The sequence below is a fragment of the Ailuropoda melanoleuca genome, chromosome 2 (assembly GCF_002007445.2).
Source record: "Ailuropoda melanoleuca isolate Jingjing chromosome 2, ASM200744v2, whole genome shotgun sequence".
Lineage (NCBI taxonomy): Eukaryota > Metazoa > Chordata > Mammalia > Carnivora > Ursidae > Ailuropoda > Ailuropoda melanoleuca.
In genome coordinates this window covers 13,919,428-13,941,907 of record NC_048219.1, presented here as the reverse complement: position 1 = coordinate 13,941,907, position 22,480 = coordinate 13,919,428, and the positions used below count along the sequence as shown (strand labels likewise).

The 22,480-nt window shown below is 59.1% G+C and overlaps 1 protein-coding gene across 12 annotated transcripts in view; it reads left to right on the top strand.

The window, feature by feature from the left end:
• The first annotated feature begins 1,570 nt into the window (after nt 1-1,570).
• Nucleotides 1,571-22,480, top strand: part of COL8A2 (collagen type VIII alpha 2 chain) — a 25,405-nt gene continuing 4,495 nt past the window's right edge. Inside the window, exons 1-4 of one of the 12 annotated variants that reach the window (XM_034649191.1) lie at nt 4,530-4,658; nt 12,234-12,278; nt 13,688-13,852; nt 22,216-22,427. In XM_034649191.1, the coding sequence (XP_034505082.1) occupies nt 22,232-22,427 (196 nt within the window). In that variant the 5' untranslated portion in view covers nt 4,530-4,658; nt 12,234-12,278; nt 13,688-13,852; nt 22,216-22,231. Of the gene's footprint in view, nt 1,751-4,529; nt 4,659-12,233; nt 12,279-13,557; nt 13,853-22,215; nt 22,428-22,480 lie in introns of those variants that run through there. The other 11 variants (XM_034649184.1, XM_034649168.1, XM_034649182.1 and 8 more) reach the window with 11 other exon arrangements.

Here is a 22,480-nt window from a genome sequence, read left to right as displayed (position 1 = left end):
TCTAGTCCTATAGGAGAGGCCTCTGGCAACTGAGAAGGAAGGAAGGAAGGCGAGACAGAAGGAAGGACTTCCCAGGAATTGTAGAACCAGGAGTCAGTCCTCCAGCAGTTGCGGAAATTGGGGGTGGGGATGGGGGGCTGCAGAATCGCCCAGGCCCTGGTGGAGCAGGAATTTACCAGCACCACACCCCTCCCCAGACTATCTGCATACCCTGGACCACACATCTGTGCAAACATCCTTCCCCTCTCCTCAGCTTTCCAGACACATGGAATGGTGGCTAGAGGAAGGTTCCATCCAGGCCCTCCCCAGGCTCCAACCTGGGGTGGTTGGAGCCTAGAGAGTTTTCTTATTGGCAGATCAAGATAGAAATTTAGAATGAATGGGAGAATTACAGCAACAGCAATAAAGATTATGCACATTAACTGAGTCACTTCTATGCGCCTGGCCTGTGTAGACTTTATATTAACTCTCTTCCAAGAGGCCCTGTGGCACAGTGGGTAGACGGGGCCAGTCTGCCTGGAGTCAACTCCCAGCTCTCCCACTTCCCCACTGTGTCACTATGGGTGAGTCAGTTAACCCGTCTGTGCCTAGTTTTCCCATCTACAGAGTGGGGACTGTGATCATACCAATCTCAAAGGGTTTCTTTTTTTCTTTTTTCTTTTTTTTTAAAGATTTTATTTATTTATTCGACAGAGATAGAGACAGCCAGCGAGAGAGGGAACACAAGCAGGGGGAGTGGGAGAGGAAGAAGCAGGCTCATAGCAGAGGAGCCTGATGTGGGGCTCGATCCCATAACGCTGGGATCACGCCCTGAGCTGAAGGCAGAACGCTTAACCGCTGTGCCACCCAGGCTGCCCCCCTCAAAGGGTTTCTGAGGACTAACTGAGTTATTCCCCCACATAAAGCACTCCCAATAGTGCCTGGCAGGGAGGAAGAGCCCTGTGAGAGATAGCTGTTATCATTCGGGACTATCATTATCCCTCTTTTAAAGAGGAGGAATTTGAGGTTTGGAGAAATGAGGTCACTTGCCCACAGTCACAGGATCCAAACCCAGGTCTGCTTGCCTCCTCAGCCCATGCTCTGAACCATCGGGCAGTGCCAGCACTGGCTCTGCCAGGGGCTGTGCTAAGCAGATTAGATGCCTTGTCTGGTTCATTTTAAACACCCACCCCATTTGATACCCCTGCTCAGGTCTAGAACAGTCTTCTAAGATTTAAAAAAAAAATTTTTTTTAAATAATAAAATTTAAAACATTTTTTTTCAAAGATTTTATTTATTTATTTATTTGACAGAGAGACAGCCAGAGAGAGAGGGAACACAAGCAGGCAGACTGGGAGAGGGAGAAGCAGGCTCAGTGGAGGAGCCTGATGCAGGGCTCGACCCCACAACGCCAGGATCACGCCCTAAGCCGAAGGCAGATGCTTAATGAATGAGCCACCCAGGTGCCCCAAAATTTAAAACATTTTTAAGTAATGTCTGTGTCCAATTTGGGGCTTGAATTCAGGACCCCAAGATCAAGAGTCACACATTCTACTGACTGAGCCAGCCAGGTGTCCTAGAATAGTCCTCGAATCCTCTCTGCCAGCCTCTGATTCGTGGCTGAGGGAGCTGAAGCCCAGAGAGGGGCAGTAACTTGTTCAAGGCCACACAGCAGGTGACCACTGGCAGAGCTGACCCACTGATATCCAGACATGACCAGAAACAAACCAAAGGTGGAAGCCCCCAGCAAGTGGGATGGCCCAGCCCAGAGGTGAGCCTTGATGGGAGAGTCTGCAGACATCTGGCTCTAGGACACTCATTTCCTGTCTTGAAGTCTGCTATGCAAAGAGCTGGTGGACAAGGAGGCAGCTGTGGCAAGGTCATGGCAAGGCTGTCTCAGCCTCTGTTGGAGGATGGGCAGCTGAGGCCCACCTGGAGAGTCCAGTAAACACCGGGGCTCCAGGACAACAGGACAGGGCCAGACTGGGGCTCCCAGGGTGGGTTGAATGAAGGAGCTGAACTCTTTCCCGCTGCAGGGCATTTGGCAGAAGAAGAGAGGGGGTGGGGACGGTGTGGGTGGGGACCCTGTGTGCCACAGAGAACCAGGCCCCAGGGCCTCCGGAAAGTTCAAGGAGTGAGTCAGGAGAATCAAGGGTGGGATCCTGTGGGGCATTGGGTGAGTGTGTGTCAGTGTCTGTGTGCATGAAGCCCATAGGACCCCTTCCCCAGCACAGCGACCCCCCGCCACTTGCCTGCTTTCCCTTCCCTGAGTGCCTCTCCCCTCTCTAAGAACAGCTCACACTCTGGGATGCCTGCGTGGCTCAGTCGTTAAGCTTCTGCCTTCTGCCTTCGGCTCAGGTCATGATCCTAGGGTCCTGGGATCGAGTCCCGCATTGAGCTCCCTGCTCAGCGGGAAGCCTATTTCTCCCTCTTCCTCAGCCCCTGCTTGTGTTCCCTCTTTTGCTGTGTCTCTCTCTGTCAAATAAATTTTTTAAAAATCTTAAAAAAACAAACAAAACAAAGAACAGCTCACACTCAGAGCTAAGTGCTCTCCGTGGATCGAGGGCTTTAATCGTCACAACCAGCCCCGAGAGCTTTTCAGACGAGGAAACTGAGCACCAGAGCTTAGGTAACTTGCTTCAGGGCCTGCCGCTGGGGAATGGGGCACTGGGACTTGAACCCAGGCAGTCTAATTCCAGAGTCCATGCAGTCAAACTTTCAGCGCCTGCTCCTCAGCTCCCATCCCCTCCCCAAACACTCGCCGCCCCCCATCTGATCCCTACCAACCAGCTCTGGGGGAGGGCCCAGTTCTCCACCCCAGCCAGTGTCCCCTTAGGTCCCTTGCCAACTGGCCCCCTCCCCTTCTTAGGGGAGTGCCCCAGCCCAGCCCCCCTGTGGCCCCTCCAGGCTGGCTTGGGCCGGGAGGCCAGAGCCAGAGACCTCTTGCAAACTCCCCAGTCTGAAGGGTAGGACGAGAGTGGGCCCAGGCTCTGGAGGTGGGCAAGGGTGAGAGGCCCTACTGAGGAGGGTTGGGGCTGGTGTGTACCTTGGCAGGGGGACAGCAAAGTGGGAGGCCCTTGGAGGGCAGGCAGTAGGAGGGGGAAGCGGCGATGGAGGCAGGGCCCAGACCCAGAGACAGGCTGCCATTGGCCTTCCCTATTCCTTTTCTAGACCTGTTGAGGGCTCAGCCATTTCCCACTTAGAACACACACACACACACACACACACACACACACACACACACACACACCCTCACCCCAAACCCCCTTCTGTGGCCTCAGTTCCTATGAACTCCCCCACTGCACTCGCTCCCTTGACTTCCTCTGGGGCTGTTCCTTTAGCCTCGGCAGCCTGGCTCCTCCCCTGCCCTGGCCCCCCACCTCAACCAGCAGTCCCTAATTGCTGGTCCTAAAAGGTGCTCTTCTGTGACACCTGATCCTGGGGGCTCCCTGGCCTTCTAGAAACACTCTGTGCCTTTGCCTTCTGAGTCACTGCTCTCCTGGTTTCCCCCCTCACCTTCTAGCTCTGTTTTGCTGACTCCTCTTCCTCTGCATGCCCTTTGAATGTTGGTGTTCCCTGTGTCCTGGTCCTGGTGTGGGCTTCCTCCTCTCCCTGCACTCCTTCCCTAGGCAATGACTAGGTGACATCAGTCATCATTTGTCATCATGGGCCCCTAATCTCTAGCCCAGAACTCTCGCTTCCCTTCTGGATACATGGAAATCCCACAGGTGTGTTCAACTCAATGTATCTGACCACCTTCCTTATGGACCACCACCTCCATATTGCCTAACCACAAACCTGAGAGCTGTCCTTGACACCTCCTTCCTTCCAGCTCCTTCCCTCTACATCCAAATCCCGCCTGTTCCACCTTCTTAGCTCCTCTTACCCTTGACCCTTCCCTCCAACCCCCACTGTTTGCTTTGGTGGACCAGCAGGATTATTTCAGCAGCCTCCCCCCCATGTCCCTGCCTCTGTGCTCTGCACAGATGGGGAGGGGGGGGGCTCTTTCTAAAGCACAGTTCTGACCGTGTCACTGTGCTCTGCTCCAGCCTTCTGTGGCTTCCCACGTCCCTGAAGGTGAAGTTTAACCAGCGTCAGCATGGCCAACAGGATTGCACAGCATCGGTCCCTGCCTGCCTCTGAGCGCACAGGCTCACCTCCATAGACCCAAAGGTGCGGCCCACGACGGCTTCTCCTTCCTCTGCTTTGAGGGCCCCGAGCCCTCCACCCTCAGCCTAGGTCACCGTTTGCAGGAAGCCGTGGACGGCTGATTTATGGACCACGACTCCGGTGCTGCCGCGTCCCTGCGCAGACCATGCCCTCCTTCTCAGTGGCAGGTCTGTGTCCCCCTAGACGGTAACCCTCTCGGGCAGGGGGCCCAGACGCGGACACAGGGTGCGCGAGGATGGATGGGGACGCGCGGGTGTGTGGGGTCTCAGCTCCGGACGCAGGGAGGGGGGCGCACGTCGAGGCGCGGGCTGGGCGCGCGCTCGGGCCGGGCGGGGCGCGGGCCTTGGCGGTGGCTGTGGAAAGAGGAGGGTGGAGGCCCCGCCCCGGCGGCGGCCGGCAGAGCGACGCTGAGCCCCGCCGGCGGACCTCGACGACGCCCCCTGCCCGGAGCCCGCGCGCCTGGGCGGCCCTCGAGGGCCGGGAGCTTCGCCCGGCGGTCGCCCCTGCAGGTAAAGGCGGGGAGGCTGGCGCGGACGCGGGGGTTGGGGGGCTTCGAGGGCAGGACCCGGCCTAGGCTGCCCCGAGACTGTCCGGGCCAGCAGGCCAGCACCTCCGGCCGCGAGGTGGGGATGAGATGGGGCCTCGGGGCCAGGGGTTCGGTGCTAGGATGGGGGAGCCCGTCCCGTTCCCTGCGCCCCCGATTCCCCCAGCCAGGGCTGCCCAGGCGGAATCCCGGATAAAGCCCTCTCCTCCCTTCCTGTCCCAGAAGTGGGGGCTCCAGCAGCAGACAGCTGGGTGGGATCCCCGATGATGGGGCTCTGGGCACATCACTTCACCTCGAGTCTCTCTTCCCACCTGTGAAATGGGAGCGACAAAGCTTCCCCCTTAGGGCGGGGGAGGAGAGAGGAGGGGTGAGGGGCCTTAGAGCCCCCTCCAGCCGCAGGCAAGTGAAGCCCCTCAGCTCCTCCTGTCCCCCCTCCCCATCTTTCTGCCATTGCTGGCTTGCTGGCCACCTTCCGGTTCCTCTGTTTTTCTGCTTCTGCCCCCAAGTCCCTCCTATTCTAGGTGTTCTGGTAGCACCCCCAAACTGGAGACTGAGGTTTGTCCATACCAGAGGCTCAGCACACCCCCACCACAGCTCAGACCTGAGGCTTGCAGGGGTGAGAGGGACTGGGGTCCCGGGCCCCAGAACGGCCTCCCAGTGTGTCTGTTAGGGACTGGAGACACGGGGACCCCGGCGTCCCGGGTAGAGAGGCGCTGCTCAGCCAGAGGGGCTCAGGAGCTGCCAGCGGAGGAAAGGCAAACCCTCTGAGTTTGCTTGTTGTGTGTGCGTGTGGACCCGTGTGTGAGCCTGTCAGCGTATGCGATTGTGGGGTGTGAGGGGGCCAGTGAGTGTCTGCCAGTATGTTATTAATGTGTGTCCGTCAGTGTGTGCCTGGGTGAGACCCCCAGTGTATGTGGGAACCTGCTAGGTTCCTGACAATGCTGCCACTGGCCTCCCTCTGGGGACCCTGGGGACCCAGAAGTGCTTCCTCCTGTCTGCCTGCAGTGCCTCTTGCTAAGACCTGTGCCCTTGCCTGTGGCCAGGGTCCATCCCCCCCTTGGAGTGCCCTTAGCAAGGGCAGTCTCCGGGGAGCTGCCCTGGGCCTTTGGAAGGGCTGGGGCCTGGGGTGGCGGGAGGGTCAGGCAGCCCGGGGTTTCTCTCTGGGCACTGACCCTCGCTGCCCTCAGCAGGTGGGGCGCCCTCAGGGAGCCCATTCTAGAGCCCAGGAGAGGGGTGGGGGTCTGATGGGCAGGAACTCTGTGGGGGAGTTGGCAGTCTGGGTCAGGGCGTAGATGCCTCCCGCTGGGCTGGGGCACACCAGGGTTCTTGGACGATCACCCCAAAACGATGAGGGCACACCACAGACATACACAGTCACACACAAGCACACATGTGAACATGTTCTGAACACACACCACCACAGATGCTCAACGACTGTCACGCACGTGTGCGCCCACATTCACCCCCAAACTCCTACAGACGCATGGTGGCCCCTGGGCCCAGCCAGACATACTCAGACAGGACAACACACACACACACACACACACACACACACACACTCAGACACACTCACCAGGGTCTCTTTCTCCGGTTTCACTTTGTCCACCAGAGTGAAAATGAGCGTTTCCGCTCTTTGGCTCAGTGGAAGGGGAAAGAAAAAACGGAAGTAAATTTGTCTGCTCTCAAGAGGGAGGGGAAAATACCAAACAGGGCTGTTAGCCTAACCGCCCTCCACGACCTCCCCTGCTCCTGGTCTGAGCCAGACCAAAGGTTAGCAGAGTCCCAGCCTCCCAGCCCTGCTGCCCCCCGCAGCCCTCTCCAGACCCCGCAGTGGTGGGCGTGGTGCTCTCCTTATGAGACGGTGGGGCCTCAATGAGTGGGTCCCATCTGTGGCCCGAGGCACTTACAGAGTTGGAGTGGGGGAACCTAGAGGCACAGGGGCCTCTCATATGGGGTGCAGCTGTGTCTCAGGGTGCCCATTGAGGGGGAGGCACCGTGCAAGCCAAAGTGCCGGAGGGAGGGGCTATCAGGGAGGCAGCACCAAAGAGGTGACCCTGGCTGGGACTTTGAGGGAGAATGCGAACTTTGACATGTACAGGTGGTCGAAAGGGTGAAGGGAGGCCATTCCTGTCAGAGGCAACGGCAGGTGCAAAGGTGTGGAGGTGGGAAGGTTCTCTGAGGGGACAGTGAATAATTGGTGGCTCACACAGTGGGGGGCCGAGTGGGACTGAGCACTGTTTTGGGGTGAGATTTCCAAGGGTGCTGACCAGAGAAATGGTGCACCCTGGGAGTCTCTGCGGTTGCTCTGGAAGCCAGGACAAAAAGGACATCTTACAGGCAAGGACCGCGCCAAGGAGGCTGGGTCGTTGGAGGGGGAAGACTCTGGGGGCTGAGGTGGGTGGTTGCCATGGGGATGAGAGGAAGAAATAGGTGGAAAGAAGGAGGGGGAGAGACTGGTCAGGTCTCAGTGACTGACTGACCGTGGGGGTGAGGAGAGGGTGGGCCAGGACCTTGGCACTGGGTGACTGTGGCCTGTCCCCAGAGGAGGCAGGTGAAGGGGAGACTATGGGTTTGGACCCGGGTGTCTGGTATGCTGAGATGGCAAGGAACTGGGTTTTGAGCGTGGCCATGAGTTCGGGGCTGTAGCGTCTGGAAGGCCTGGGGTGTGTCCGGAAGCCCACGTGGGTGGTGAGGCCCTATATGCGCACATGACTGCCCAGACATCAGCCAGGGAAGTCGCACTCCCAGAAAGGCAATTCCGGACCCACTCTACTGTGTGGGCATTTCCAGGGTGCTGGGGTGTGGACGGCGGGTCTTGAGTGAAGGCAGCCTGTGCAGTGAGGGGAAGAGAAGTCCTTGGCAGTCGGACAGACCTGGGTTACTTTCCATGTGACCCTGGGTAAGCAGCTTCCCAGCTCTGTGCCTCAGTTTCCCCATCTATAAAACGAGAATGCTAATACTAGTCTCCGGGGTCATTTTACTTGCAGAGAGGTAAGGAGTGGTCCCAGGCCACACACATAGACCCGGGGACGTTCACCCAGACTTCCGATCAGTGTCGGTTACACCTCTCTGGCCGGGTCCTGGGAAGGGACATGGGAGGACTTGGCCCTGCTTCCATTCAGATTCTTGGAGAGTTTTGAATTGGGAGGTGACTGTCCCCATGCAACGTGGAATTGGCGGAGATCCCTGGCTCTTGGAGGGCAGTGGGGGTGGTAGAGGGTTAGTGCCTCGTGGGGAGAGCCATGCCGGCATTATGGGCTCATCCCACGGGCGGCCTTACGGAGCCTCCAGAGGAGCCTGCGCGAGTCACACAGCAGCCGGTGGCAGAAATGAACCAGAGGCCAGGATCCTGGCCCCAGGCCTTCCTTCCTTCCCAAGCCTGCCCCACTGGCAGGGCCCATCAGGGATCTGGGGTGGAAGGAACTTTGTCACCTGAGGTTCTCTAATATCACTTCTTCCCGTCCCCTTCGGGGAGGGTCACAGTAAGAGTTTATTGGGCATCTACTGTGTACCTGGTCCTATGTTCACATGTCTCATTTAGTCTTTGTAACAATGCTGCAGGGCAGGAATCAGTGGCCCATTTAGCAGAGGGGAAAGTGGAGGCTCAGAGAGGTCATTTATCAGGCCAGGTGTCACCTTGCTGAGTGCTGAGTGGGGATTCACTCCCAGGCCTGTGAGGATGCATGGCTAATGTTTTGCCCACTGACCTCCTGGGTCACTGCCCTCTCCAGGGCCTGATTTGGGGGAGAAAGGGATGGAAACTTAACTGTTGAGTGTCCACAGTGCCCCAGGCATTTTCACAGCCCGAGGCACTCTTTGGGGGATGGGGAACATGAGTAGCAGGCATGCGAAGGTCAGGCCTGGTGAGAGCCCAGAAGAGAGGGGCCTAGGATGGTGTTTTCTAGTATCTAAGAGCCCGCTGTGGTCCTGGTGGGCCCTACTAGGGAGGGCAGCCTCTGGAAGGAAGGGGTCTTGGTTTCAGGTCTCAATTTTGCCACTGGCTGCTATGTGAGCTCAGGTGACTTCTCCTCTGGGTCCCCATAATCCCGTTGACGAGATGGGCCAGGAATGCCATCCTGCTTCTCCTTAGCGCCCGTGGCGGGGAGCAAGGCAGATTGAGGGGCGGAAGTCATTTCTCTTCTCCTGAAAGATCCCAGGAGGCCTACTCTGTGATGTCCATCCCTGTCCCGCAGCCACAGCCCTCACTCCCCAGAAGCTCTCTCTGCATCTGGCCTTCTTCCCTCCCTCCGTGGTGGCTGCTGGCCGCCTGGCAGCTCTGCGTGGGCCCTGCAGGCCACACTCCTCTGACAAGCGACCGCGGCTCAGCTCGTGGCAAACATTCTTTTCATAGTTCCGGGAGCACAGCAAATCCAGCTGCTTAGCCAGGAATGCAGAGTCCCCTCCTGCAAGGGCAGCAGGGGCTGTGTGTGGGGGAGCTCCTGGGGGTCAGGCAGGAGGGGCGAGGGACCCCCTCTGCTCCCCACTGCCTCCCCTTGCCTCTGCCGCAGGGAGCTGCGAGGCTGTCCTCATCCTCTGTGGGCTCCCTCAGCTTAGGTCCAGACACGGGGGCCATCCTGCACGACCTGGCTGGGTGACCTTGGGCAAGTGACTTCTCTGAGCCTCGGTTTCTTCATCTGTAAAATAGGGTTTATAATACTAACCTCACACAGCTTTTGAGAGGCGCCACAGTGATGATAATGACAATAATAGCAGCGAACGTTTACTGAACGTTCCTATGTGGTAAAAACCGCTGGATGTTTGCGCTGCGAAGTTGACTCAGTTCATCCTCCCACATGCTCTATGAATAGGAGCTGACCCCGTTTCACGGATGGAGGAGCTGAGGTACCGAGGAGTGAGGTCATGTGCTCGGGAGAGGCAGGGCTGGGAGAAGAACCCAGGCAGCTGGGCTCTCAACCCGTTATGATTTTTCAAGAGGGACTCTCAGCTTGGGCCTGCTCTGAAAATGGGGACATCCCCCCCCAGGAGTCCTTCTCCAGGAGAGGCCGAAGGTTTGCCTCAGGGCCATCAACACCTCAGTTTGGAAAGTTGGGATGGGGACACAGGCATGGGACCCTGGCCAGCCTCCGAAGGAGCCCTCTGCCGAGAAGCTGGTAGGGGGCAGGGGGTGCATACTGTCCCACCCACCTCTGGCCTGGGATTGAGCTGGCAGTGGGCTCCGTGCAAAGAGGAGATGTCGCCAGGGAGGGGCTCAAGGAGGAGATTAGGAAGGGCAGCTGTGGGGGGAGGTTAAGAACAGAGGCCCATTGAAGTAGGCTGGGGCCCTGCCCTGGCGCACCCCCACCCCCACCCCAGCTTCCCATTTTGGAGGACTGAGGGAGCCTGGAGCACCTGGAGGATGTTCCTGAGGCCCTCAATAGTCGCTGCCCACCGTGATCCCAGCCTTGCCTGTCCCTGCGGCCATCCGGTTGTGGCCGCACAGGTGGGGAGAAGGGGGACAAGGTCCCAGGCCTGAGGTCCCCGGGAAGCCCAGCTATACAGGTGGTTTGGCCAGCTGGGGGGTGGGCAAGCCCCGAAGTTCAGATCTGGCCCCCGTGCCTCCCAGCCCCGTAACCTTGCAGAATCGATGTCACCCCTCTGGGGCTCAGTGCTCCTCCTCAGAAGAATGGGACAGCAATTCCCACCTGACAGGGTTGGGCAGGAGTTTGAGGAAATGATGCCGGGAGTGTGCCCAGTGCTGTGGCTGTGCATAAAACGCACTTGGGATTTAGAGACCGTTGTTATGAAGGGCTACCACGGGGCGGGCTGCAGAGCCAGCTTTAGTCTGGGCCCAGTGTCCCCCTGATTCTGACATTCAGGCATCTCGCTTCTCCTTCCAAATCACCTGTCTAGCACAGAGGCGAAGAGCCCAAGCGTAGGCGCCAACAGCCTGGGTTCAAACTCCATCTCTACCCCTCGTGAGCTGTGTGCCCTTGAACCAGCTATCTAACCTTTGTGTCCCTTGGTTTCTCCGTCTGTAAAAAGGGAAGACAAAGTAGCTACTTCGCTGGCTTGTTGTGAGGGTTAAACGAGATAACCCACCGCAGGAACCCCGAGCCCGGCGCATAGTAGCTGTGCGATAAACGAGAGCTACGACTGATTCGCTGGTTCTTGTGTTCCTTTGTTTTCTTTTAATTCTTCCCATCCTCTGGATACGGTTAGGGCGTTCACACCTCCACACCCTCGCCCATGCTTTTCCCTCGGCCTGGACATATCGCCCGTCCCTGCCCCCACCCCGTTAAATGCATGTTCATCCTTTGAAGCCCAGATGCAGCATAAGTCACTCCCCAGTTGTGAGCCTGGAGCTGGGGCTGGGGCAGGGGCTGGACAGGCCAGCTTGAGCTGCGCATTGAGGACCCCCCACCCAGCCTTCACGACAGGCCTGGGCCCTCACAGAGGAGCCTCCCAGCCCACCTTTAGGGTCGCGGCACTCAGTGGCCGGCATGGAGGCAGGTCCGAGGCAGAGGGAAAGCCTAGGAGCAGCTGGCTTTGGCATCCGGCTGCTTGTGCAGCAAGAGACGGGGCCGGGGTGTCAGAGTTTCCATGGGAGCAGGCAGAGGCGAGCAAGCAGCTGGGGGAGAAAGTGACGCTGCTGCTGGCCTCCCTGCCAGGTGGGCTGGCTAGGTGTCCCCTCCCCACCCACCCGGGAGTCCCATCTGGGCCTGGGCTCCAGCCTCAGCTCCCTGTGTACAGCCGTGTGGGACAGGGACGGGGCATGATTGACGGAGGCAGAAATGGGGACCAGATCCAGGGCTCTGACCACATCACCTCCCCACTCAGCAACCTCAATGCGGGCATGGCATTCAAGGCTCCTCACCCTGTCGCCCCGGCTTCTCAGCTCCTGCTTGTCCTCTCAACCCCTCGGCTCTTCTGGACCTTCCCATATCTGCCAAGCAGCTTCCTACCGCCTGAAATTCCTTTTCTGACTGTCTGCCTTTCAGACTCCTCCTCACCCTTCAGGATCCAGTTCCAGCAACCCTTCCTAGGTGAAGCCCTGGGGAAGCTCAAGGTGGAGGCAGTGTTCCCCGCTCGGTGCTCCTACAACCCCGGAGATGTTAGCCAGTGGTGCGGGGGTGGGGGTGGGGGCTTGTGTGATGCTAGTTTGGGGCAGGCAGGGCACAGGGCTAAGCAGCTTCTGTGCCCCCAAGGCCCAGCCTCACTTCCCCACCTAGTAGGAGCTTCCTCGGGCAGGAATCTTAGCCTGTGGTAGGGGCACCCCAGCCCGGGCCCGACAGAGAGTAGGGACTTCTCCAGTATGGATCCTGGCACGCAGAAGGCTCCTCCTGCCTGGGCCCGAGGACAGGAGGGACTCCATCACCCCTGCCCAGGCACCCATGGGCATTGCTAAGCGTGCATGGAACAAATAAAGGAAGTTCCCTCAGGCTCCCTGAGATGAGGGGCTGAGATCAGGTCCACATTCCAGCAGGGGCTCTGGTTAAGAGGCCAGCGGCAGGCCCGGGGTGGGGGTGGGGGGCTGTGGGTCAGGGCGGGAGGCTTCTCGGCTCCTGGCAGCTTCCTCACTGTCTCCCTCTTTTGTCCCCAGGCCTTGCCTTTGCTGGGACCTTCAGAGGCCCCTCCGACCTGAGAGGTAAGCTAGACATGGGGGCAGGGCTCTCTGACAGCGGGGACTGGATGAAGCCGGTGCTGGCGGCTGTCTCGCTTTGCTCCCTCCCGCGGCAGCAGAAGCCCCTCCCAGGTTCGGGGTGTCCTAGCGGGCCGCCCCTCGTGCAGGTGACCTCAGCTCCCTGCAGCCTGGGCTTTCAAACCCCGGCCCAAGTCGGAAGCAGCTTTTTCTCATTTGTGAACTATTTCGCCCCGGCTCCTTGGCGCGGCCTGTGTTTGCTTGGCCTGCCCGGGTGCAGTGGCCTGGCTGTGCTCCCGCCGGGCCCCCTCCCAGCCCAGGCCGGCTCCTCCTGCCGCCGCCACCGAGCGGAGAAGCCGCGAAGGCTCAGGAATCTTGGCCGACGCGAGGAGGCAGCGGGCGGCGGGTGGCGCTCCGGAAAAGGCTGCAAATGTGAACCAGAAGGCGAGGGATTGGCTGCCGTGAAGGCCCGGCCTGGCCCAGGGCTTGGGGGTGTCTGGGGCCGGGGGTGGGGGTACATTTCCATGTTCAGTCCCACTCAGAAGTTCAAAGCCTCTGCTGGGAAGTGAGCGATGTCACCAGCTGAGGCCTGAGCCCCTTGGCAGGGACGGACCAGTCCCCTGGCCACCTGCCTGAGGACACATATTGTCCTGAGTCCTGCCCACTGCCGGGCCTCTTCTGGTTCATCTGCCCCCAGCTGACTGTTCCTACCTCCCTGGAAGCATTGTTGCCCCAAGATACTGCTCCCTAGGAGAGTAGTGGGACTTCTGCCTCCTACTCTCAGAGCTGGGCAGCAGCTGGAGCCGGAGAGGTGGAACTCGTCCCCTGTGGGGAGGGAGATCCTGCCCAAGCCCCCTATGCCCCAGAGCTGAGACGGACTCTGGAAGAACCGCAAAGAACAAGGGGCCCTATGGGAAGCCATCCTGTGGGCTTCAGCCAGCCAGGCTGCAGACTGTATTGAGCACCTACTGTGTGCCAAGCCCCAGTCAGGGATGAGGCGGGGAGGGGGGAAGAGGTACCCAGGAGGAGTAGCTGTTCTGCCTGAGGGAGGCACGGAAGGCTGCTTGGAGGAGGAGGCATCTGAGCTGTCTCAAATGAAGAATAACATGTTTGCTTGGAGGACAAAGATAGGAAGGGAGCTCTGGGCAGAGAGGGCTGTGAGGCAAAGGCAGGCAGGTGGGTAGAAGGAAATACTGAGAAGGTTGGGGTGTCTGGATATGAGGATGCTGGGGCTCAGGGCTGCAGTGGGCTCCTCTCATCCCTAAATGTGGGTGTTTTCCCCAAGGGGGAGTCCACGGCTCTCATCGGGTTACAGCAACCTGGCTGGTGAAGCCCTGTTTTTATCTCCAGTCTGTGTCTCTCTCTGTCGAGTTCCAGACCTGAAGTTCTCTGTTTCTTGGATGCCTCCACCCCAGCGGCCGCCTACTCTTCCTTGCCCAGAGATGTGTGCTCTGCTCTCAGTGTGAAATGTTCCACCATTACTCCTCTGGGCTTTAGAGCTTTGACCTGCCCTCCCAGCCTCCTGACTGTGCTGCTTCCCAGCTGGACGGCCCTGTGGTCTGGGAGCCTCACCTGCGGAGGTGAGGCACGTTGGGACTCTTGGCAGATTTGATGCCTGGTAGGGGAGACCGGGTGGGCAGGGAGCAGTGCCTCTGTCCTGCCACGGACCTGGATGATGACGTGGCCCCCAGGCAGCCCTGCCCCAACCTGGCTACCTCCCTCCACCTCCCAAGTCCCAGGTTCCAGGCGGTTCTTTGGTTTTGGAGCAGTTCTCATGCCTGTGCATTGAGATGCGAGGGGTTCAGAGACTCCTACTGATCCTGAAGGACTGAGCTCAGCTCGTGGGACTGGGCTCCACAGGTCTCCACCCAGGGAGGTCAGACGCAGACCTGATGTTAGCGTGGGCATTAAGGGCGTAGTCACTGGCCTTCTAGAGGGTCCCATCAAGTGACCGACAGCTAGAGACTTATAAGGCTGGAACTTAGGTTCAAGGACATAGAATAGCAGAGAGACAAATGGGGTCACAGAGATGGGCAGAAATAGGACAGTGACACAGAGACAGGATGAGAGAGACGCCGGGAGATGCCTGAAAGGCACAGGCAGGTGAGGATCTGGGTTTAGTGACACCTAGACGCAGAGGAAGGGACACAGACGGGCGCGGCACACACCCACACGGCTCCCATAGCACGCGGCTCCCGGCCCCTTGTCCTCTTCTATCGGACTTTTAGAGTGCAAGCCCCAGTTGTGATCTCAGGGTTTTGCCAAGCTCACCATCAACCTCTGCCCTCTCCGCCTCCTCCATTTTAATTGGTCCACATCCTACTGGGTCTGAAGTATGCCTCCTCCTCCAGGAAGCCACTTGAATTGCAGAATAACATGGAATTTATGAAGTCGGTACTAGGGAGCCACTGGAGAATCCAGAGCAGGGGAGGACCATGGGCAGAACTGTGCCAAAGTGTGGTCCACACACACGCAGCATCACCTCACCTAGGAGCTTGTTAGCAATGCAGACGTTGGGCCCTACCCCAAGTGTACTGAATCAGGATCCCTGGGTGTGAGGCGCAGGAACTTGTGTTTTAACAAAGCATCTGATGCACACTGAAGTTTCAGAAGAGCTGTTGGATTATCTACAGAAAAACAGAATGAGGATGGGAGTGAGGCTGCTATGATAAAGTAGGTGAGGATTTGGCAATTTAATATAACAAAACTTTACTAAACGGCCGGGATTTGCCTGTGTTGTGTGTTGGGAGAGGATAAGGTCTGTATTAGGGCAGACACTGTGGGGAAGGAGGGGAAGGAATAGAAGTGAGAGAAGTAGAGGAGAGCCTACAGGATTGGATTGGGGGTGTACATGTAAAGGAACAGGGCTGTCATGTACAGTTGTATAGGTTGGTTACTGTACAAGGGCACCCAGGAAGGGCAGTGAGAGTACCCGAGTCTGCTGGAAGGAGGGGTAGCCTTTTTTTTTTTTTTAAGATTATTTATTTATTTATTTGAGAGAGAGAGAGAACAAGTAGGGGAGGAGCTGAGGGAGAAGGAGAAGCAGACTCCCTGCCAAGCAGGGAGCCTGATGCAGATGCCTAACTGACTGAACCACCCAGGTGCCCCGGGGTAGCCTTTTCTAATTATGCTAAGGCATTGGACAGGCTAGAGAGATTCCTCACTGCCCTGTAAGGAAGGAAGGGTCAGAAGTGATGTCCACATATCTGGCCTGGGCCCTTGGGAGCGGGGAAGAAGCAAGTAATGGGGAGAAGATAATGACAGCAGTTTGGGGGGAGGTATCTAAGGGCCAGCCAGGTGAAAATGCTCAGCTCAGAGTTGAACATGAGAGTGGGGCTCAGGGCAAGGTGGAGGCAGATGTGGGAGCCCTCAGTGATGGGATTGGGACTGTGGGGCTGGCGAGAGCTGGAAACTGCAGGAGAAACATCCAGGGACAAGGGGTGATGCCTAAGCCAGCTCCTTGGGGCAAGCCTGGGTCTGCAGAGTGGGCAGGGGAAGGGAGCCGAGAAGAATCTGAGGAGGAGCCTTTCCAGGAAGGAAGAGAGCAGGGCCCCAGGCAGGATTCTGTGCTGAGGGGAGCAGGGAGCGGAGAGCGGGGTGAGGGTTAGAGACAGTCCTTTCAAGGAACTTGGCTGAGAAGGCTGGGGAGAGGTGAGGGTGGCTGGGGTGGAGGTAGTTAGGCCTGTGTGGACAGGTGATGGAGAGGCTGGAGACGGGGTGGGGGTGGGGGGCATACGCAGACAGTGAGAGGCCCTGGGGAAGGGGTATGGAGGTGGCTGGGCCTTGAGTAGGTGTGCACCCCTTTCATCCAAGACTCAGGAAAGGAGGACAGGAAGGACGCCTGGGTGGCTCAGTCAGTTAAGCATCTGCCTTCGGCTCAGGTCATGATCCCAGGACCTGGGGGGGCCAAGCCTTGTGTCGGGCTTCTTGCTCAGCGGGGAGTCTGCTTCTCCCTCTCCCTATGCCTGCTGCTCCCCTTGCTTGTGCTCTCTCTCTTGTCAAATGAATAAATTTTTAAAAAAGATTTTATTTATTTATTTGACAGAGAGACAGCCAGCGAGAGAGGGAACACAAGCAGGGGGAGTGGGAGAGGAAGAAGCAGGCTCCCAGCAGAAGAGCCTGATGTGGGGCTTGATCCCAGAACGCCGGGATCACGCCCTGAGCCAAAGGCAGACACCTAATGACTGAGCCAACCCAGGCGTCCCATAAATAAAATATTTTTTTATTTTTTATATTTTATTTTTTTATTTTTATTTTTATTTTTTTAAGAGATTTTATTTATTTATTCGACAGAGATAGAGACAGCCAGCGAGAGAGGGAACACAAGCAGGGGGAGTGGGAGAGGAAGAAGCAGGCTCACAGCAGAAGAGCCTGATGTGGGGCTTGATCCCAGAACGCTGGGATCACGCCCTGAGCCAAAGGCAGACGCCTAACGACTGCGCCACCCAGGCGCCCCATAAATAAAATATTTTTTAAAAAGTAAGAAAGGAGGGCAGGAAAGAGCTCCCCACTTCCCACAAGCTGGGAAAGAGGTGGGGGAGGAGGGGCCAGGGAGCCCCGGCCAAGTCTGGCGCTGCCTGGCTGGGCAGTGGGGGGCGGGCATCATGCCCAGTGGGTGAGGAAGGCAGTTCCTCTGCTGCCGGGTGAGATCCATGACTGCATCCTAGCCCTGACCAGGTTGTGGGACCCCTGGTCAGTCCCACCTCTGGAGCCATCAGGGAAAAGGCCTGGGAGACCAGAAAATTGACTTTGGAACTTTCATAAGGCCTTGGCCTCTGGCAGCAAGTCACCTGAGTTTTTTAAGGGTTGGAGAAGATGTTGCTTTGCAGCAAGAGAAACTGAGGTTAGACTGAAGGGAGAACTTTCTGGCCATCAGGGTAGCAGGACAGAACAGCACACCTGGAGGGGCCAATGGCTCAGATCACCTGCATTAATCCTTTCACACGTGAGGACGCTGAGGTTCAGAGAGGTTAAGTCACGCGCCCAAGTCACACAGCTCATACGTAGCTGTGCTGGAACAGGAGTCCAGGGGCTGCAGGAACCTACCAGGGCCTTAGGGGTCTCCAGGGCTGGACCCCCGAGAGAGAGAGAGTCTGAGCAAGAAATGCTGCTCACCTGGTGAGGAGGCCGAGACAGGGCTGGAGAGAGAGACAGAGACAGAGAGAAATGAGTGCGGGCCAGAGACGCAGTGAGAGGGCAGAGAGGGAGGCTGGGAGGCGGAGAGACAGGAGGCACCAGGGGAGCAAGCGGGGCAGCCGATCCCGCAGAAATGTCTCCACAACAGGAAGCGTCTCATAAAATACCTGTGGTTTGGCCGGGCCGGGCCGCCTGCGCGCTCCCCACGTTCCCTCAGCGCCTCCGAGAGCCCGAGCCTGTGCAGGGCCGACTTCCGTCCCCCCCAGCCCCGGGAGGGGGGCTGCCTGCCGGGGCCACATCAGCCACACCGCGCATGGTCCCCTGGGAGCCTTCTCCCTGGCCCCCCCTTTCATCTGGACCTCTGGTAGCTCGTCTGTGAAATGGGACGGGGAGCGGGCGGGCCTCTCCCTGCCGTCGGATGGGGGGGCCCTTCGCGGTCACCCCGGGACAGGCCCCCCGGAGAGCGGGCGCGGGTGAGGAGGGGTCGCGGTTCGCGGATGTCTCTTCCCCTCCTGCCGCCCTGTCCAGGGGGCGAGGGGTCTGTATTGGTGGCACTTCTTGCTGCCGGCACCCCATCCCCTCCCCACCCCGAATCGGTCTGAAAGACCCTGGAACACTGCGCGCCCCCAGCCAGCCTCCGTGGCCCCCGCGGGAGGGGGCCCAGGCTGCCACAAAACGCTGACTTGGACAAAACGCCGTTTTACGGGGGTTTGTTGAAAAGGGGGAAATCCCCGCTAAGGACTTGCAGCTGTGCAAACACCTCGTCTCCCCTGCCCGCCGCCAGCGCCGATCCCCTGAATCAGCGTCTCCTCGCGCACCCCACCTCGTGCCCCTGCCAGCCCCGCCTCTTCCCAGCTGCCGCCGCTCCTGCCTTCCTCCCTCCCAGGTCACCAGAGAGGGTGAGGGCTTGCCCGAGGTCGCACAGCAGAGCCGGCCTTGAGCCCTGACACCCCTGCTGGGCTCTCGCGGAGAACAAGAGCAAGCGAATGAATCGAATGAATCGCTCTTTTCGCTGCACTTCTCAACCCTGTGCAGGCTGTTCTTAGCTTGAGTTCTTTGACTGTGTCCCCACCTCTTCCCACTCTAGCCCACCTGTGCCCCCCTGGCCTGGGGAGGGGGCTCCCAGGGTGACGAGAAGTATCTGCACAAAGGAAAGGACCCAGGGAGTTATCGGTACAGTCTTTAAACTTGACAATGACTTGAGTTCATCCAACTTCTATCAAGTGTCACTGTGCGCCAGCCAAGTCCTGTGCTGGGCATGGAGTGGGGTCAGAGAGTGACACAGCCAAAAAGGGATACAGAGCTGTGACGGGGTGGTGTGCAGGCCTCGGCAGAGACCAGGGCAGGCGTCCTACGGGTTCCCTGGGGGGCCAAGGATAAGTAAGAGTCTGGAGGCCAATGTGCAGAAGGCACAGAGCTTCAGGGAGGCGGGGGTGTGGGGGCGCAGTGAAGGGCGGGAGAGGGGTGCCAGTGGAAAGGAGGCAGGGGACTTGGAGCACCCAGGCACCCTCGGCGCTGATGGTGGCTGGGTTGGGGGCAGTGCGTCCCACGGGGCTGCCACGACAGGCTGTTCCAGGGGCATCATCCCTCTCGGCAGCCCCGTGAACAGGAGGCTCAGCACACCCTTCTCAAGGCCATGGGCTTGCCTCCACTCCCCAGCACCCCCCTCCTGGAGCTGGAGTGATGTTCTCTCCTCAGACCTGCAGTTCGCCTGGAGCTTCTCTGTCTGTCTGTCTGGCTGGCTGCTGCCCTGTCCTGTCTGCTTCCCCCTGGCAGTTCTCACAGACCTGTGCTCAAATCCTGGTTGCCAGCTCTCACCCTCAGGCACACCTCTGTACCTCCCGGAGCCTCAGGCTCTTCATCTGCAGAAAGAGTAGGGTGGCGGGTGGAGATGGGGTGCCTCCTTCCCAGGGGCCTTGTGGGAAAGAAATCATTTATTGAACAGAGCGCTAGGCTAGTGCCTGACCAGAGGTCCCCGTGCAGCGAGTGTGAGCTGTCATCCTCACGCAGACCCTGCTCACTGCAGGGGAGACATCTGCCCCGGGGTCCTGTGTCAGACCTGTCACCCTCGGCTGAGGGAGCCCAGTGCAGGAGGTGCTGGGGCAGGGCAAGTTTAGGGAGCCACAGGGTGTGAGGTAGGGATGCTTCCCAGAGATGGGCCCGGCCAAGGAGTTTGAAAGGTGGGGAGCTGGCTGGAGGGGGGCACACCTGGGCTCTTGGCTGGACTTGGGGCTTTTGCCTTGGTGTCCTGCCTGCCTGTGCTCCCCCACAGTCCTCTGCCTTAAGCTCCCTTCCAGCTGAGCCCAAGGCTGCCCGTACCCTCCATCACCCCCACCCCAGTGAGGCCTCAGCTCAGTCAGGGCTACCAGAGCCAGGGCTGTCCTGAGTCCTCCTGTGGCGGTGCCACAGCCTTGGCCTCTGGCATACCCAGGCCAGAACTGTCCCTTTGCCTCCTCCTACTCCCTGCTGCAAGCTCCACCCCCTCTGCCCACTCCCCCACCCTCCCTGCCCACCCACCAGGCAGAACATTCTAGCTATGAGCATGGATGAGCACCCCCCCAACCCCCCCCCCGACAGGTGGTCAGTGCAGGAGGGCCCTTATCCCTCTCCAGAGAGGTGGGAGGAGGTGGTTAGGGGCTGGGGCTCGAGAGTGAGACGCTCGGGCTTAGGTTCGGAGTGCTAATGTTTCCTTATGTGGAGGACAGACGAGGCAAGCCTCTAGGGGCAGAAACGTCAGGGCAGCGCCCCACCAGAGCCTCCATCAGCCAGACCTACCTGAGGGCCGGGCCCATAGGCTGCGGCCTCTGAGTCCTGGTGTCAGTCACAGTGCGGACAGAACAGGGGGCCTGTGTTGAGGGCTGTGTCCTGGGCAAGATTCTTAGTCTAAGTTTCCGTTTCCACATCTATGAAACGGGGATAGTAACTGTATGAACCTCGGGGTGACCGAGGGGACTCTGAGGTGGAGCCTGCCTGGCTCTGGGCTGGGGAGCCCTGCAGGGGGCAGACATCCCTGTTGGGGGCTCAGGGGAGCTTGAGGGACATACACCTGCCCAAGGTCACAGGACAGGGTGATGGCGGAGCTGGGGCTGGCAGCTTCGCTGGCCTTCTCTGGAGCCCTGTGTTCATTCCTTCGGAGCTCGGCGTGCTACTGAGCTTGGAGGAACGTTGAACTGCACCTCCGGACCCAGTCCAGCCCCAGGGAGGGCCTTGCTCCCCACATGCATCCCCAGATGTACTCAGCCCACCCACAGACCCCCTCCTGCAGTGGGGCACAGGTGTGGAGAGGCCCCTGGGGGTGAGGGGAGCCCCAATCAGGGAGGCAGGGGAGGTGGGACCTTCCTTGCACGTTCAAATGCCACGTAGTCTCCCCTTGCAACACAGAGCGGCCCTGCAATGAGGCAGGCGTGGGATCTCCTGCCACCGCGGCCCCCAGGAGCAGGCTGCTTTGTCCAGCTGTGTCACAGTGCCAGCTTAGGGCGCCTGCGGGGCTCCGTCGGTGAAGCGTCTGCCTGTGGCTCAGGTCATGATCCTGGGTCCTGGGATTGAGCCCCGTGTCCTGCTTCCCCCTCTCCCTCTGTGGCTCCCCCTGCCCTCTCTCAAATAAACAAATGACATCTTTGTTGAGCTACAATTCACATATCATACAGTTGGCCCATTTAAAGTGTCTGATTCAATAGTTTTTTAAAATGTATTTTAAAACGTTGGCAGCTGTCATCACAGTCAGTTTGAGAACATTTTCATCACGGCTTACAGAAACCCTGCCTGCTTTGCGATCGCTCCCTTCCCCCTTCCCGCCGTCCCTGGGCCACTGCTGGCCCACGTTCTGTCTCTGTACGTTCACCTCGTCTGGACATTTCATAGAAATGGAATCGTGGACATCTTGTCCCTGAGGAAACTCAGGTCCCCAGAGTGGAAGACTCAGGCTGCGTGTCCACCTCTAGACTGTGTGCTTCCTCCCCACCCAGGCCTTGTTCTCAGAGCTGAGCTCCAGGCTGTGACAGGGCTAGGTGGGACACAAAGGGGCGAGGGGTCAGCTCTAGGGAGGAAGGGGTGACAGTGTCCCAGTGCCTTGAAGGATGAGTAGGAAACTGAAAGAACATCGAGGGCAGAGAAACAGCAGGGGCAAAAGCCTGGAAGCATGGGGGTGCCTGGTGTCAGGGGCAAAGGTATGGGGGAGCAGAGAGGCAGAGAAGGGGGTGGTAGAGGTTTGGAGACAGGCCCAAACTAGATTTTAAAAGGCCTTGAATGCCCTGCTAGGCACCACAGACTTGATCTTGAAGGCCGAGGGGAGCCCCAGGAGGGCACCATCAACCTGACATGAAGTCAGGCAGACCTCGGTCAGACCCCAGTTCTGCTGCCCTTTCTTTGCTTTAGTTTTGTCATCTGGAAAATGGGGATGACAGTAATAATAACTTGTTCAAGTATTGAGAGCATTAAGGGAGTTCTCTAGAGAACTCAGCCCGGGACCTGGCAGAAAGCCAGCCCAGCACATGGGAGTGGGTCTTATCATCGAAGGGTCATAGCAGGGGTGCGCCAGGGTCAGAGGGGTGCTCTGGAAGGGCATCTGGTTGCCAAGCGGCGGGGTGGGGGAGGCTGTCGTCCAGGGGAGAGGGCCCCTGGACACTCGGGTGTGGATGGACAGCCCCGCGCGGGCTTGCGGGAGCTTTCGCAGGGGACTCCCGCACACTCGGGCTCGGGGGGCGTTGCTCGTGGATAACACGTCCCTGCTGATCCCCCGGGGAGTCCCGGGCCGGTGCGAAGCCACCCGCGGGCTGGCTTGACGGCCCCTCTCGGTTCCTCCCTGCAGCACGCCCGCGGACGCCATGCGGGGGGCTCTGACGTCCCTGTCTTCGCTCCCGCCGCCGCTGCTACTGCTGCTGCTGCTGGGGTGCGGGCCGAGGGCGGCCACCGGAGGCGCGGCCGGCGGGGCCGCGGGCTACGCGCCTGTTAAGTACGTGCAGCCCATGCACAAAGGACCCGTGGGGCCGCCCTTCCGCGAGGGCAAGGGCCAGTACCTGGGTGAGCGCTGACCCCCACCTCCCTGCCTCCTGATCCCCCCGCCGCTCCTTCCT